The sequence below is a fragment of the Tursiops truncatus genome, chromosome 21 (assembly GCF_011762595.2).
Source record: "Tursiops truncatus isolate mTurTru1 chromosome 21, mTurTru1.mat.Y, whole genome shotgun sequence".
Lineage (NCBI taxonomy): Eukaryota > Metazoa > Chordata > Mammalia > Artiodactyla > Delphinidae > Tursiops > Tursiops truncatus.
The window spans coordinates 22335378-22352490 of NC_047054.1; the positions used below are offsets into that span (position 1 = coordinate 22335378).

Consider the following 17113-nt stretch of genomic DNA (forward strand, 5'->3'; position numbering starts at 1 on the left):
ATTACTGTAGCAGAATTCTAGCTAAGAATTGAATTTTTGCTTATTTTATTTATTTCATTCCTCACAGGAGATACTTTTAACTGTGTATATCCCACTGTGGATAACAATGGCCTGTAAATATCTGTAAAAACGTAAATTATACTTTTATTATAGATAAAGTGAATCAGTTTTTTTCAATATTAAACAATTCTATCAACACAGGCATTTAACTTTTTTCCCTCCAGATTTCTAGAGAAAGAAGAAATGCATGGTTTTTGGTTAGAGAATAGTTTGATAGTCTCTAATGTTTGTTCAGTATACAGAGTAGTATGTTGAAAACAATATTCTTTATCATAAGAATTTACTAATTTGTCATTCTTTTGAGCCCTCCATTTACCAACCATTTTCAAACAACCAGTGTACAAGGTATTGCACTTGTTACTATGAGGTATATAGGAAGTTTGAATTTGATAAAGATTCTTATCTTAAGGGACTTAAAATCTAAAAATAGTCTTGTCTAACACAGTCTACTTGAATATCTGTTATACGGGTTGGAAAGTACAGGTAGATTGCTATTCAGAGGAGAGACCAATTACTTCTGTTAGTGGTGGCAGGCTAGGGGAAAGAATGGAGAAATTCCATGAAGAAAATAGAATTTAAGCTAGGAATGTCCAAGAATTAGATATATAGAAATAGACAAAATACAAAGAATACATTTTAAATAATGACTCAATCTGAAAAGCAAAGGAGTTTTTTAGTCAGAAGTTATGATTAGTTAGTTCAGTAGGTGGAGTAATAGGTAGTCCATGGGGGATGGTGAAAATCTGAAAAGATATGCTGGAACAAGATCTTGCTGGTCTCAGCTGGAGAGCTTTGGTTTGTTCTCATGGTACTTGGAGAGCCACTGGAAATTTTGAATAGGCAGATGGCATGAACAAATCCTGCTTCAGGAAGATAGATAACATCCTAGGAAACTACTTTCTCTTAGAAAACCAATTACAGAAATGTAGACTCAAGGTATATGTATAACAGATGGCATAATCATTTAGCAGTATTCAACAAAGTTAGCTTTTTAAGATTTTTATAAAAAGGGATGATGTCGAGTTAATGTTTCTTACCTTCAAGCTAAAAATATTACAGTATGCCTGCCACCTACCTGTTCCCTAGGTTGTAGTCTCTGTCTACCAGGGCATAGACCTGTTTCAGATTCCTGTCTTTATCCCTCTTTTGTAGGTTTTATTAATGCCTGTTAATTTTTTTTAACTATTGTTTGCTTTTAATTTCAAAGTATCCTGATTTGGGCAGAAAAAAAAATTGTCACTCTAGCTAAAATAATACAGAGACTGTTTTCAACTCTCAGATTACTCGAAATCAGGTTTAGTTTGGGATGTACACATGTTCATAGTTAACGTAAAATTATAATGTGAGCCTACATGCCTAAGTACGGAAATGTCACAGAACAATTGATGATGAATTACTAAATGAGTGATGTGGACAATGATAGCTGAAGTTTAAGCGAGAGATGAACTGAGCCTCATGGTTAGCTGTTGAGACTAGGCTGTTCACACTGATTTTTGAAAGAATCCCCTTAACCATTTCCTTATGGTCTGCTTGCTGGTTTCCAAAACTGTTTTTGGCATTTTTTTAATCATAATTTTATGTCCTATACATTTCAGGTCACATACCATTGTGGTTTTATATCATTTTATCAAATTATCCTCTTTAGGAAAGTCATTCTTACTATTCAAATAGAAATAAAGATACATACCTCAACTTGTTATCTCCAGATACAAAAAAAAAAGAATGTTTGTCTTTAAAACTGCCAGACATCTGTTATTCTTCTCACACCTTCTGAATTTGTATCTTAAGCCAGTTCTAACCATTAATTACCACAGTTGAGGTGTAACACATTAAATATAACATTTTTCTTATTTGAGGCAGTTTCTGTACTTTAGAGAAAACAGATCTCTTTAGTGCTGAATGCTAAGGGTCTTTGAAGACATCCTCTGTCATATCCTTGTGGTAGAGATTGGGATAGAGGAAAATAAAACTGTGTCTTAAAAAAGACTTCATCAGTCCCAACATTCCTGAATTTCTTCAGTAAGTGTGCTGGTAATTCCAAATAATACATATATATTAAGAAAGTTGTATTTATTTAAAATATGAAGAATAAATTCATGCTTCTGTATATAAAATCAATCTGTCAAATAAATTTTTTAGGTTGAAAACAAAACTCATGGACAGCAATGCATATATATAGCTGTATAACTTGAAAGTTCCTAGAAGATTCCTTGTGAGCGGCAATGTCATTTATTTGGTTAGCTCAGTTTGAATGACCATTTAGGCACTTAATTATATGTATAATACTAGACTGTATATTTGTTTTGTCTCTCTGTTTTTTTAAGAGTTTGACTCGTATATAAAGAATATTTTGAATGTTGTTGAGCCTAAGTTTTTTGCCTGAGTGAAGAATTATCACAGTGTGAGTCACAGTCATCAAAGCCAAGAGGACAAAGAACAGTGTTGTGTCAAGAGATATTCTAGCTTCTGGACTATATTCTGTACTTCAGTTGGCCCTTTTTTTTCAGTGTTTCCAGCATTGATTTTATGGATGACATGCACCGGTCATTTAATCTTTTCCTGTTATTTCTCCACCAATAGAGTGAATTATTGTCATTTACCATTTATGTAACTTACAGAATGGTGGAGATTAGAGTACTAAATCCAAACTTAGGAGAACTCCCTTTAAACAATGAGAGTTCCCTACAATTCTCTGGCATCACAACAAAATAAAATTACACTGGCTCCAATATATCACCCTTCTTCACTGTGAAACTGAACTAGAGCAGCAACACAAATCCTGCCAGGTGACTCATTTAAAAAATCGGGGGACGGGGATTGATCTCTAGTCATATCACATAGTTACTGCTGCCCTCCAGGAATAAATTTATCACACACACTTTGTACTTGTGTGCCTTGAACCACTTCAGAATATTTGGAGGAAAAAATTAGATTGCCCACTTTATAGAGAGCCCTGATTCTAACCCATGACTGACTGATAAACAAATAAAGGTAGAACCTCAAGGGTGTTGATCAAGTTAGATATGAGAAGGAGTTAGGGACCTTGAGTTTTCTTTTTTCAGTTTTGAGTCAATTTAAAGATCTGTAATGACTCAAGCAGAGAGTCGATTTCCCATCCAGTAATCATTTTTCAGTAAATGTGTTCTTAAAAGTCCACATAGTAAATATTTTAGGCTTTGTGGGCCAAGAGACAAAATAGAGGATTTTATGTAGGTACTTATATAGCCATTTAAAATGTAACCATTTAAAAATGTAAAAACCATTCTTAGCTTGCAGGCCACACAAAACCAGTAGGTTGGAGCTGACCCGCAGATCAAAGCTTGCCAAGTCCTTCCGTAGAGCTCCGTTTTGTTCAGATAGAGAAGCTTGAGGGTCTGAGACAGCTCTGATGATCTCATCTCGTCCTTACTAGTGCCTGGTAAAGGCATGGGCCCACAAACCATCTCTGGCCCCAACCATAAGGAGAGGTTCGCTGAGAAAGCTTTCTTCTCTTTTAAAATAGATGTCGGCAACTTCCCTTTTGGCCTTGGGTAAGACTGCCTGGCACTGGTGGAGTGCGGCTGCCACAGTCATCTTATGACCTGAGACGGGAAAGCCCGGAGCCCTGAGACCAGGGAATTGGAGAAATTTCTGACATTTGCTTCTAGAGAGGAATAATTCTTCTTCACAAAAACCCCTATAGAATATCTGTTTAATATTTCCCTATTATTGATTGTCGTTCTTTCTAAGTGGGTTATACAAAGTCTCACCAAATTTTTCTAGTTTCTTTTTTTTATTAAGTTGTTTTTTTTTTTTGATGTGGACCATTCTTTAAGAGTCTTTATTGAATTTGTTACAGTATTGCTTCTGTTTTATGTTTTGGTTTTTTGGCCACGAGGCATGTGGGATCTTAGCTCCCTGACCAGGGATTGAACCTGCACCCCCTGCATTGGAAGGCGAAGTCTTAACCGCTGGACCCCCAGGGAAGTCCCTCTAGTTTCTTTATTCTACTTATTTCCATGGAATGAGTGCTTCTATTACATTATTCGCTGATACTTTTCTATGACTTCTTGTAGTGCTTCAGCCTTGTTGTCTGATGAAGCACTCCATGGATATTCTTTTGTTGCTATGAAACTATTTAGAATTTGAGGGAAGAATTATTTCATAAAGAAAAATATATACATTTACTAAAGCAAAGAATTTTATGTTACACTGGTCTCTCCTGTACTTTAGGGTAGAGGGAAGAGTTACATTTAAGGTTAAGTCATAGTCTCTGCTTTTAAATAGCTTACAGTTTACATGTAGCATCTAATATTAGCAAGTGCTTAGTAAATGGTAGTTGCATCCCTTCCTTATATTAGTGAGTAGTGATTTATGCTCAGTATTTCACTCCATGAGTGCATGTCCCAGAATGAGTAAGAGGCGGAAGAAGTGAATCTGCAGTGTTCTATATTGCGCTCAGTTCCACCATGCATATTAATAGAGAGAACCGCTTCTTACACATAGTGTGTTGTTAATGTTTAAAAATACTGTCTGTACTTTATCTGGTGTTCAGTTGATCTGCTTAGACACTGGAAGTGAAACTGGCTGGTGTTGGATTTACTGAGAAACTTTACATCTGTCTCTACCATCGCATTGCTGAGGTATCTTTAAGGATAATCTTGACCAAAGGCAAATTTTACCTTTCACGATGACTTTAGAAACTAACACCTTCAGAAAATGGGGCTCCAGGGTAATCTAATAAAGCTGGAGCATAGCAGGCCTATCAGATTATGAAGAAAAAATATAGTGGGAAGAGAGGTAGGAGAGGTGGTGTAAAAGTAAATGACAGATGGTCTTCAATGACACGCTGAGGGATTCAAGTTTATGTGAAGGCACTGAAGAGTCACTGAGTTTGGGGTGAGGAATAACTTGGTAAGATCTGTATCTCAGAGTAGTAGTTCTGAAACCATGTTCCCATGATTTAATGAGCTGGATTATGGATTTCCATCACTATAATTGAATAATTTAGTGGGTGTCTTATCCAATTTCCAGAAAAATGTTAATGATTAGAATGTTCTTAAAGTTTTTCTCCTGTGATGAGGACATAACAGAAATATTCACAGAAAAATTCAAGAAGTTTAGTTTGACCACTTGTGTTTTCCATTAGTACACGCTAATGGCTGTGCTTTTATGTTGTTTATGTATAAACAGTCATTTTTCTGCTGGCAAATGTGATATAATTAAATTTGTCGGCATTTCATGGTGAATCTTGTGCACACCATTAAGAATTTATTGGCTCTCTCTTGTGAGAACACCAGAATCACAACTAGCTGCTGAATAGTCATTGACAGGAAGATGCTGGAACTCACCAAAAAGGATACCCCAAATACAAAGAGAAAGGAGAAGCCACAATGAGACGGTAGGAGGGGCACAATCACAGTAAAATCAAATCCCGTAACTGCTGGGTGGGTGACTCACAGACTGGAGAACACTTATACCACAGAAGTCCACCCACTGGAGTGAAGGTTCTGAGCCCTATGTCCAGCTTCCCAACCTGGGGGTCTGGCAAGAGGAGGAGGAATTCCTAGAGAATCAGACTTTGAAGGCTAGTGGGATTTGATTGCAGGACTTCAACAGGGCTGGGGGAAACAGAGACTCCACTCTTGGAGGGCACACACAAAGTAGTGTGGGCATCGGGACCCAGGGGAAGGAGCAGTGACCCCAGGGGAAACTGAACCAGACCTACCTGCTGTTGGAGGGTCTCCCACAGAGGTAGGGGGTGGCTGTGGCTCACCGTGGGGACAAGGACACTGGCAGCAGAAGTTCTGAGAAGTACTCCTTGACAGGAGCTCTCCCAGAATCCACCATTAGCCCCACCAAAGAGCCCAGGTAGGCTCCAGTGTTGGGTTCCCTCAGGCCAAAAACCAACAGGGAGGGAAAGCCAGCCCCACCCATCAGCAGTCAAGCAGATTAAAGTTTTACTGAGTTCTGCCCACCAGAGCAACAGCCAGCTCTACCCAGCACCAGTCCCTCCCATCAGGAAACCTGCACAAGCCTCTTAGAAGGAACACTCCCAAACTCATTCTGTGAGGCCACCATTACCCTGATACCAAAACCAGACAAAGATACTACAAAAAAAGAAAATTACAGACAAATATCACTCATGAATATAGATGCAAAAATCCTCAACAAAATACTAGCAAACAGAATCCAACAACACATTAAAAGGATCATACACCATGATCAAGTGGGATTTATCCCAGAGATGCAAAGATTCTTCAGTATATGCAAATCAATCAATGTGATACACCATATTAATAAACTGAAGAATAAAAACCATATGATCATCTCAATAGATGCAGAAAAAGCTTTTGACACAATTCAACACCCATTTATGATAAAAACTCTCCAGAAAGTGGCCATAGAGGGAACCTACCGCAACATAATAAAGGCCATATATGACAGACCCACAGCAAACATCATTCTCAGTTGTGAAAAACTGAAAGCATTTCCTCTAAGATCAGGAACAAGACAAGGATGTCCACTCTCACCAATATTATTCAACATAGTTTTGGAAGCCCTAGCCATCAGAGAAGAAAATCAAGAAAAAGAAGTAAAAGGAATACATATTGGAAAAGAAGAAGTAAATCTGTCACTGTTTGCAGATGACATGATACTATACAGAGAGAATCCTAAAGATGCCACCAGAAAACTACTAGAGCTATTCAATGAATTTGGTAAAGTTGCAGGATACAAAATTAATGCACAGAAATCTCTTGCATTCCTATACACTAATGGTGAAAAATCTGAAAGAGAAATTAAGGAAACACTCCCATTTACCATTGCAACAAAAAGAATAAAATACCTAGGAATAAACTTACCTAGGGAGACAAAAGACGTGTATGCAGAAAACTATAAGACACTGCTGAAAGAAGTTAAACATGATACCAACAGATGGAGAGATATACCATGTTCTTGGATTGGAAGAATCAATACTGTGAAAATGACTATACTACCCAAAGCAATCTACAGATTCAATGCAATCCCTATCAAATTACCAATGGCATTTTTTACGGAACTAGAACAAAAAATCTTAAAATTTGTATGGAGACACAAAAGACCCCAAATAGCCAAAGCAGTCTTGAGGGAAAACAACGGAGCTGGAGGAATCAGACTCCCTGACTTCAGACTATACTACAGTGTTACAGTAATCAAGACAATATGGTGCTGGCACAAAAACAGAAAAGTAGGTCAATGGAACAAGACAGAAAGCCCAGAGATAAACCCACACACCTATGGTCAACTAATCTATGACAAAGGAGGCAAGGATATGCAATGGAGAAAAGGCAGTCTCTTCAATAAGTGGTGCTGGGAAAACTGGACAGCTACATGTAAAAGAATGAAATTGGAACACTCCCTAACACCATACACAAAAATAAACTCAAAATGGGTTAGAGACCTAAATGTTAGACTGGACACTGTAAAACTCTCAGAGGAAAACATAGGAAGAACGCTCTTTGACATAAATCACAGCAAGATCTTTTTTGATCCACCTCCTAGAGTAATGGAAATAAAAACAAAAATAAACAAATGTGACCTAATGAAACTTGAAAGCTTTTGCACTGCAAAGGAGACCATAAACAAGACGAAAAGACAACCCTCAGAATGGGAGAAAATATTTGCAAACGAATCAACAGACAAAGGATTAATATCCAAAATTTATAAACAGCTCATGCAGCTCAATATTAAAAAAACAAACAACCCAATCCAAAAATGGGCAGAAGACCTAAATAGACATTTCTCCAAAGGAGACATACAAATGGCCATGAAGCACATGAAAAGCTGCTCAATATCACTAATTATTAGAGAAATGCAAATCAAAACTACGAGTATCACCTCACACCAGTTAGAACGGGCATCATCAGAAAATCTACAAACAACAAATGCTGGAGAGGGTGTGGAGAAAAGGGAACCCTCTTGCACTGTTGGTGGGAATGTAAATTGATACAGCCACTATGGAGAACAGTATGGAGGTTCCTTAAAAAACTAAAAATAGAATTACCATATGATCTAGCAATCCCACTACTGGGCATATACCCAGAGAAAACCATAATTCAAAAAGACACATGCACCCCAGTGTTCGTTGCAGCACTGTTTACAATAGCCAGGTCGTGGAATCAACCTAAATGCCCATCGACGGATGAATAGATAAAGAAGATGTGGTACATATATACAATGGAATATTACTCAGCCATAAAAAGGAACAAAATTTTGTCATTTGTTGAGACATGGATGCATCTAGAGACTGTCATACAAAGTGAAGTAAGTCAGAAAGAAAAACAAATATCATATATTAACGCATGTATGTGGAACCTAGAAAAATGGTACAGATGAGCCGGTTTGCAGGACAGAAGTTGAGACAGATGTAGAGAACAAACGTATGGACACCAAGGCGGGAAAGCTGCGGGGGGTGAGAGGTGTGATGAATTGGGCGATTGTGATTGACATGTATACACTGATGTGTATAAAATTGATGACTAATAAGAACCTGCTGTATAAAAAAATAAATAAAATTTAAAAAAAAAGAAATTATTCGAACCCTTGCCTGAAGTGTCACAGCCTTACAACAATGAAAAACTGGAGACAGGGAGACTGTCTTAAATCCTTTCTTTTCTTAATCTTGTGTTTGGTGGGGGTACCCAAGTGTTTTGAATAACCAACCAGCATATATTTGAGAATTTACTATGTACCATTAACGGGAGCTTTCTAAAGGACCCAGAAAACCTATACAATACTTTCCATATTTCAGTAACCTTAGTTTTACTTGGTAAACAAACACTATCCCTGTGTTCTAATTTATAAAATAGTGCTGAATTGACATAGGTGTTCAGAAAGGAAGTAATCAGCAAGGCTTCAAGTAATCAAGGAAGATTTCTTAGAAAAGGTGAGACTTGCACTGGATCTCATAATCCAGAAAGGCAGAGCAAAGGGCTTCTCTGAAAGAAGCAACATGTACAATGAACATGGACTTTGGTCTGAGTGGAATAGAGTCTTTACTGGGGTATCCTAGAAAACAGGTTAGGACTAGGTAGTTTTGATCAAATTATAAACATGATTCCAAAGTTTAACATTGTCTTAACAGTCTTAAAATTATTCTTCCTTTATAATTCTTCAAAGTTTTAAAAATGGAACCTTTGAATCTTCAAATCAGGTTTTTGGTTAAATGTGTAATTCAATTAGGGCATTCTATCAAAATCATTTACTAAAATTAGAAAAGAAATGTAATTAATTACTTTGACTATCTTTGCTTACTTACTCTGTTGTCTTTATATTCCGGGAACAAGTTTGGTAGAACTCATTCATCCAAAAGTATTTACTGTGCATCTTCGACGTGGCAGGCAGTGAACATCAGGCAAGAGTCCCAGCCCTCAGGGACCTTACAGAGACCCCTAGTTGTGAGGAGAGTGGCAGGGAGTGGAGGACGGACAGGAAGACAGTCGTTCAGGGAAAGGATGGGTATGTTAGAATTTTCAATAAGGTGATCAGAGAAAGACAACTAAGAAGATGGTATTTCTTAGAATCAGTAAGCGAGAATTAATAATGAATAGTCTGTGGTATTTTTCAAAAAGCTTTGACAGTTGACTTTTCTCATAATTTATTCGCTAGGGTGTAAAAGGGAACAAAAATAGCTGCTCGATCTCATGTGCCCACCCAATGATTTTTCAGATGAATGCACTGGACACCCTTGGTCAGACTGCTTTGCATAGAGCTGCCCTTGCCGGTCACCTGCAGACCTGCCGCCTGCTACTGAGTTACGGCTCTGATCCCTCCATCATCTCTTTACAAGGCTTTACAGCAGCACAGATGGGGAACGAAGCAGTGCAGCAGATTCTGAGTGGTAAGTTCAAATAGATAGACATTGCATTCTATTCTTCCTCTTCCATGTCTGTCCACTGATAAACTCTTTCCACAGACAAACTTTGTGCCCATTGTTTTAAGTGGCTCTTTGGAGTATTTTCTTTGCCTGAATATTTTTCCTGCCTTTCCTTGCTTGCAGTTTAGCCTGTGGCTCTGCCCATCCGCCTATTTTGGTGGGGTTGAGGTAGGTGTCATGAAGAGAGGCAACCATATTCTTTAATTTTTTTAGTGTTAAGTTGGAAACCTGACTTATGGGTGTTATGATCAAAGGTTACTTAAAACTCCTATAAACAGTGTGGAATTACGGTTGCTCCGAAATCTATCAAATAGGGAAAATTACAAATCGTTCATATGGTAATGATCTTAAAATTAATTGTTCTTACATGTGTTATATTCTGCTTTCTGTAATTCTTAACTTCATTGTACTATTATGATATTATCTTGTCTTTCCTGGTTTAAATATAATTATAAAATCTTACTGAGTGTTACAGTGCCTACCTAGTACAGTGCTATATACTTTAAGTATCTCGTTTATTGAGGGCGATCAAACATAAAACTGTTACAAAAATAGATACTAGTTTCCAAAGCCCCCAAATCAGAGGAAATAACACGGTCTGCCTACTGAAAAATGAATAAGAAGTTACAAAAGAAATTTAATATAATTGACTCTTCTTTCTCATTCTTTTAATTTTTTCCATGGATTATGTCTGCTGTAGAATGACCTAACAAACTGAAAGAGTAAAATGGAGTAGGCTACAGGCAAGGAATCAGAAGCCTGCTGCTTTCCCTACGTATGATGCAGTAGTTCTTTTCTTCATCAGACGCAGCATACCCTCTTATTATGAATATTTTATAGCATCCATTTACTATCCAGAAATGAAATTCATAGATATTATGACCTAACTATACAGAGACCTTTCCAAAAATCTTTATTAAATGCCCTATCTTACTCTGTAAAACTCACTTCCCTGAATAAAGTACTTTAGAAAGAGCTGAAGTATTTCTTCTGAAATCTGAAACCTTATTATAGCATCACTTGATCTTCCCGTTTGGACACTGGGCTCAAGGAAGGTGTCTCTGGCCACAAGATATTGAAATCTTAAGCCTGGAAGAGAATTTCTGGGAAACCAACCAACGCTCACTTTATAGGTGCGAAAACTAAGCTAGTCAAATGATTTGTCCATCATCACAATAGAGCCCAGTCTAAATCCAGGTTTTCTGGACTTAAGTTCTTTTGTGTTACATGAGTGTGTGTACACATGTGCATTATAAAAGCCACACTTAATGTCCATGATCATACTTTGAGTGATAAGCATTGTTTTCTTTAAAAATCTTTTTATTTGGGCCAATGTATAATGAATTTTTGGTTTGTTTATAGTATTGGACTAATCAGAATAACTCATTTGTTAGCCTCATAACTTTTGGACTTAACAGCCTGTTTTAATTATATTCTATTTAACATTTGTATCACACCTCTTAAGACATTTTAAATTGCATTTCCCTGAAGCCATAAATGCGAATTAAACAAATTTCTGTATTTAGTAGGCCTTTATCGTACACTGATTATATTTTCTAAGGTCACTGATTTCAGGAGTATTACTTCTGTTTCATAGTGTAGAAATTGAGACCAAAAAGAAAGGCTAAACATTAAGTACTGAAAGTTGAGTGGCTTCCCTCGGTTTACATAACAGAATCTATTGCAAAGCTTCGCTCCAACACTTTGAAAGACCAATGTATCATAAAGATGTCCGTGATCTCATGGTCCTATGTTTCTCCATTCTCCTTTGCCAAGTTTTGACCATAAAATTTGAAAGACAGAGTAATTGGGATGGAGAGGATTTGTGTGTCCTAAAATTTGTTTGAATTTGGCTTATGATAAGGTGGATATAGATTGAAGTAAGACACCACAAAACCTTAAATTAGATCTTAGAAATTTCTGACACCTTAACCTCTCTCTTTCCATTCACCAAATAATTTTCCCTCCTTAGCTACTCTGATTCCTTGAAAACCAACAGTACCCTTTCCTTTCTTTCATGTAGAAAGTACACCTATACGCACTTCTGATGTTGACTATCGGCTCTTAGAAGCATCTAAAGCCGGAGACTTGGAAACTGTGAAGGTAAGGTAGCGCTTTAATGTCTTGGGTAGCTCTGTGGAACCTTTGCTTACCAATTCATTTTAGGCTTGTAAGTGAAACTACTCAAATCCAAACAATAAAAGGGATGAGCAGAGTAGATCCATAAACAGGAGAGATCTTTAACTGTGAAGGTTTTCCTAGTATGTGCCGTACATTAAACCACTTTCTAGTCAGTTTACTTCTGGTTATATGAATGCTCTTTTTATTTCTACTTTTATTAATTAAAATGTTATTTTGGCCACTTTCATAAATTTCCAAGCTAGTTCAAGCCCAGGTAATAGTACAGTAAAGTTTGAAACAATGTTCTTGACCTTTTCCAAGAGGTTCTCACATTTGCTCTAGGAAAGCATCCTTATGATCCTGCAACCATTTGGAATTAATTATATGCAGAAGATGGATCTTCTTTTCTATGTCATTGCTTGCCAAGGAAATTGTATCAACCTTTACTTGTGGTGTAGAAACAATGATTATAGATTGAATTTTTTCAAATATAAAATTATATTCTAGTATTGAATACACCTTTTTAAAACACATACACTTCCCCTCTATAATCATTCATGTGTGGGAGAAGATAGCAGAAAGGGGTATGAGTTTTTTTTTTGTTTGGGGATTGGTCTTGTAGTTTTATTTTTTATTCCTTTTTTTAAAGAAAGGCTAATTGCAAATTTGGTATTGATAATCTTACCAGCTTATTTTTTACAAACTAATCTTGCTCATTTCTTATTGTCGTTTCTTATTAAGCAAACTTGGTTTTTGTGATTTTTAGCAAACCAATTTTCGTACTCTCGATGATGTATACTGGTTGAAAATGACAGTAAATGCTTTCTAAACTCTGTTGCCTAGAAATTTTATTTTTGTTGCATTATGTGGCTACTTCCAACCTCTCTTCCATCTTACATTAACTTCTAAGTTATTTAAAGGAAAATAGTAAATTTCAGTCATAACAGCCACTAGAGAGAAATTTTAAATTTCTCTTAGATCTGAAATTATATATATTTTTTCTTAAAAATACTTTTATCATTTGAAATGTATCCTAATAAAATCTTAAAATATAAAAGCGATTAGGACTCCTTTTCTGTATCACAGCATGATAACCCCAGTGCTAGAATTGCTATATGTGCCCATTATAATTAAATTAATAGTTTATTATTTTTTTAATGTGTAGGTTTTAATTCCTACATCTTGTATGTATTAGAAACCATGCCACAGCTTCCAGGTTTCTTAAACAATCCATTCACAATAAAGGCCAAATATATTTTTATGAATAGAGTAGAAATGGCAGAAGAAAACAAAGCACAAATTAAGTGAGAATTAAGCATGGTAAACTTTTCCTTCCTTAGAGGCTTTAGAAAGCATTAGAAATTAGTTATTAGAAAAAAAGGCTGTTTGCTGAGTAAAGTATTTGAGAAGCAGGTAGGAAGGATATAAAAATTGCCTTGGCATTCAAAAAGAAATTGAAATAGAATAGAGGATAAAGAACTTCCAAATAGTAAAAAGCAAATATTTAATAAGCCGAATTGGCTTGCCTTTTGTTAGTAAAAACATAAAATAAATTGGGTTTCATTTCCTACGTCATCCCCATTTTGCCACTGTTCTCTGCAAAAGAAAAAACAAGCTAACTTAGAATATAAAGAACTAGAATAAAAGCAGCAGCAGGAAGCAGCTTCAGTCATGTAAGACACCATAGAAGGTGTTTATTGTCAATTTTTGTAGCCTTTCTTTCTAGTTTATGTATTTATTTATTTCTATTTAATTTTGTTTTTTGATTCTATAATTTATATATTAATAAAATATATAAAATTTGCCACAGACTCAGTTGTCATGAAAAGATATAACCTGGCCAGATGACAATGGCTCTTCAGATTTTAGTCTCTCCCTTATGCCCAGACTTCCTTCTGTCATATAAAAATTGTACCACCTGAAAAGCCCTGTTTTTACCCTACCAGCCCCTCCTCAGTATCTCCATAGATATCTTCCAGGTTTAGAGTTTTTATATTATAATAGCTCATTACAGTGAGCTATATATGAAAGCCCTTGCCATCATACCTGTAGCCTAGAAAATGTCACCGTTTTTCTCTGCTTTTTTAACTTAAGAATCCTTCTTTTCATTACCTCTTTTCTCATCACTTCCCTGAGTTTGGGTAATTAAGTAGGTAAGCAATGATGTAGCAAGAAGATCAAAAGATTAAGAATCAAGAAAGTGGGGTTTGAGTTTTTATTCTACCCCTTACCCACTGTATGAAAAAGGATGTCACTTAACTTCTCTGAGCCTTGGTTTATTTATCTGTAAAATGGAGATGATGATTGTTTTCACACATAGATAATCTCTCACTGAAAAAATAGGAAATTCTTTATAAATTGTTCCTCAAATATTTTTATTGTAGTCCATCTGTCACCATCAGCGATGCAACCACTCTGGCCTAACTTTGCTTCTACTGCTTTGTAAGCAAACAGTTGAGCTTGTGCTGAAATGATAATATTCAAAAGGAGAATAGGTGAAATAGAAGAGATTTGAAGGATACAGCTGAAGGAGATAAAAGGCCAGAAACTAGAACATGATCAGAATCAATCTGACGTGTAGACTTAGACAAATATCCCCTCAAAGATCAAGTAAAACATTGTTGACTGCATGGCTTTGCTGAGATGGATCAAAGGGCCAAGTGGATGGCCCAGACAGAATTAATGTAATTTTCCCAGCGCCTTCTTGCCACGTCAAAGGAGGCAAGAATTCTGGGTAATTCTGCAGTCAACCAGGGTTGGTCTTATTTGAGCAAAGAGTGGCTGAGAGCGTGCTGGTACAAGCATACAGGCTGTTACAGGCAGTCTCGGGAGGAAAGCCTTATAACTATGAAGAAGGAAGGCACCATTTGCCTTGGAAATGCTTGCCTTATTATGGGTTTTTCTTTTTGATTAAGATTTTGGCCAGGAAATGTTGAAAAAGATTAAATAGCTCTGCAAACATAGACACTGTAAAGCCAAACATCGTGCTGATTTTAAAACATCACTTGTATTATCTAATCTTTGGAAAGAAATATTCATTAGAAAAATACAATTTATCCAAGATGTCTGCAGTATTTTAGAGCGAGTTCTATGAATAAATACTAACGTTCTTCTTGTGTTTGTGTGTGTGTGTGTGTGCCATAAAAGCAACTTTGCAGCCCTCAGAATGTGAATTGCAGAGATTTAGAGGGCCGGCATTCTACACCCCTACACTTTGCAGCAGGCTATAACCGTGTGTCTGTCGTGGAGTACCTCCTACACCATGGTGCCGATGTCCATGCCAAAGACAAAGGGTATGCATTAGAATTTCACTGTTTGGGATTCATTTTCTTGATACTTAAAATTTCTTTTCTTTATATTTTTGAAGTTTTAGGTATTTTTTCCCTATTAAGAAAGTAATGCATGTTTTTTTTAAGTTTAAAGCATAAATTAAAACATTATGGAAATGTATAGTATAGAAAGTGAAAAGTCCCTCTCACTCCACCTCCTAGCGATTACAGCATCAAAATTTTGTTGTAACCCTCTGGAGTTTTGAAGGACCTGTCGCAGTGTGTGTGCTGTTGTGGTGGAGCTTATTTTTAATGTAAATGATGATGTCACTGCACACGGTCTGCTTTGCAATTTGCCTTTTTCAGCCAGTAGTATATGCTGAATGTCTTTCCATGTCAGTACTTAATAGTTCATTTCATCCTTTTAATGCCTATATATAGTATTTTACTGCATTATGTACATGTGTTTATATAGTTTGTAATTTATTGTTTATCCCTTTTTTTGCTATTAAAAATGTTTAATCTCCTCCTAAAAGAAGCCACCCATCCCAAAGTCATATTAATAGAAACATAATTTTATTTTTACTCATTCAGATATTCTCTATTTTTTATTAGTTTACTGAACTGTTTTAATTTATCTAGACAGAGTTTAAAGCAGCCGTGGAAGCTATTTAGAAAAGCAAGAAGGAAGTTTTAACTGAAATGAGCTTCCATATCCTGAGTTAATTTCATATCATCTCAAAATATAAATAAGCACCTTTCTGTGTAATTACATACCAGACTGCTGTAGAATTAAACCACACAACTTAGACCTCAGTTAACCATCTTGGGCTTATTTATCTTTTAAAAGGGATACATCAGACATGAATATTTAATAATATTATCACTAGCTCTTTCAAAGTATTATGGTGCATTAGAGAGGAACCAACATTTGTTTCTATTGCCATCAGCGCCCCCCACTTTATTCTTGGCCACGCCGCGTGGGATCTTAGTTCCCCGACCAGGGATTGAATCTGCACCCCCTGCATTGGAAGTGCAGAGTCTCAACCACCGGACCACCAGGGAAGTCCCTCTATTGCCCCATTTTAGCAGTCAGTATTTTTGGTCTCAAAACATTAAAAACAAAAACAGAAAAACCTGATCTCTCTAAGTAAAAAGGTACTAACTTGATACCTTGTGTTTGCTGTGTACTAAGTGCAACTTAAACTTATCCTTTTGATGCACCCTTTTTTATGGGGACATCTTTGTCCTTTTAGAATGCCAGCTGCCTTCCAATCAGAACTTAGAGTCATCACAGGATAGTTTGCTCATCTGACTAGAGTTTATGGTTGATTTCATTGTTTTCTTTACAGAATACTGAAGTTTCTCTATCACTTGGATTTTGAGTTTTCATTGCTTGGCACCTAAATATTTAAATCTATGCACAGAAACCACTACCAGATTATTAACAATAAAAAAAAAAGCCAAAAACAAAAGGTTGAACTTGCCTAAGTAAATAAGTTAGATTGCATTGTGTATTTTATAAGTAAGCAAGCATACAGTTTTCACTAGGAAGACCCAAATGGAAGAAAATCTGAGAGATGATAAAACCAGGTTATTAATTAGTTATTCCTGAAATCACTTTGTAGTGTTGCTCTTTATATTGCCAGGATGAAACCTGAATTAAAAGTATTATAATAGAACCTTTTTTTATGGGTATATCTATACGTATTTTAAGAATAAAGATTGCTGTGAAATTTATATCCATCACCAAGAAACTAAGTAAGTC

The 17113-nt window shown here is 36.2% G+C and overlaps 1 protein-coding gene across 5 annotated transcripts in view; it reads left to right on the plus strand.

Annotated features, from left to right (window-relative positions):
* The window catches only part of TNKS (tankyrase), a 176310-nt gene that overhangs the window by 122310 nt on the left and 36887 nt on the right, over nucleotides 1-17113 (plus strand). For all 5 annotated transcript variants that reach the window (XR_012328923.1, XR_012328925.1, XR_012328924.1 and 2 more), the window contains exons 12-14: nucleotides 9748-9919; nucleotides 11979-12058; nucleotides 15224-15369. Coding sequence is in view for 1 of the 5 variants with exons in the window: in XM_004310437.4 (XP_004310485.2) it covers nucleotides 9748-9919; nucleotides 11979-12058; nucleotides 15224-15369 (398 nt within the window). In the remaining 4 variants the exon portion in view is untranslated. The remainder of the gene's footprint in view (nucleotides 1-9747; nucleotides 9920-11978; nucleotides 12059-15223; nucleotides 15370-17113) is intronic.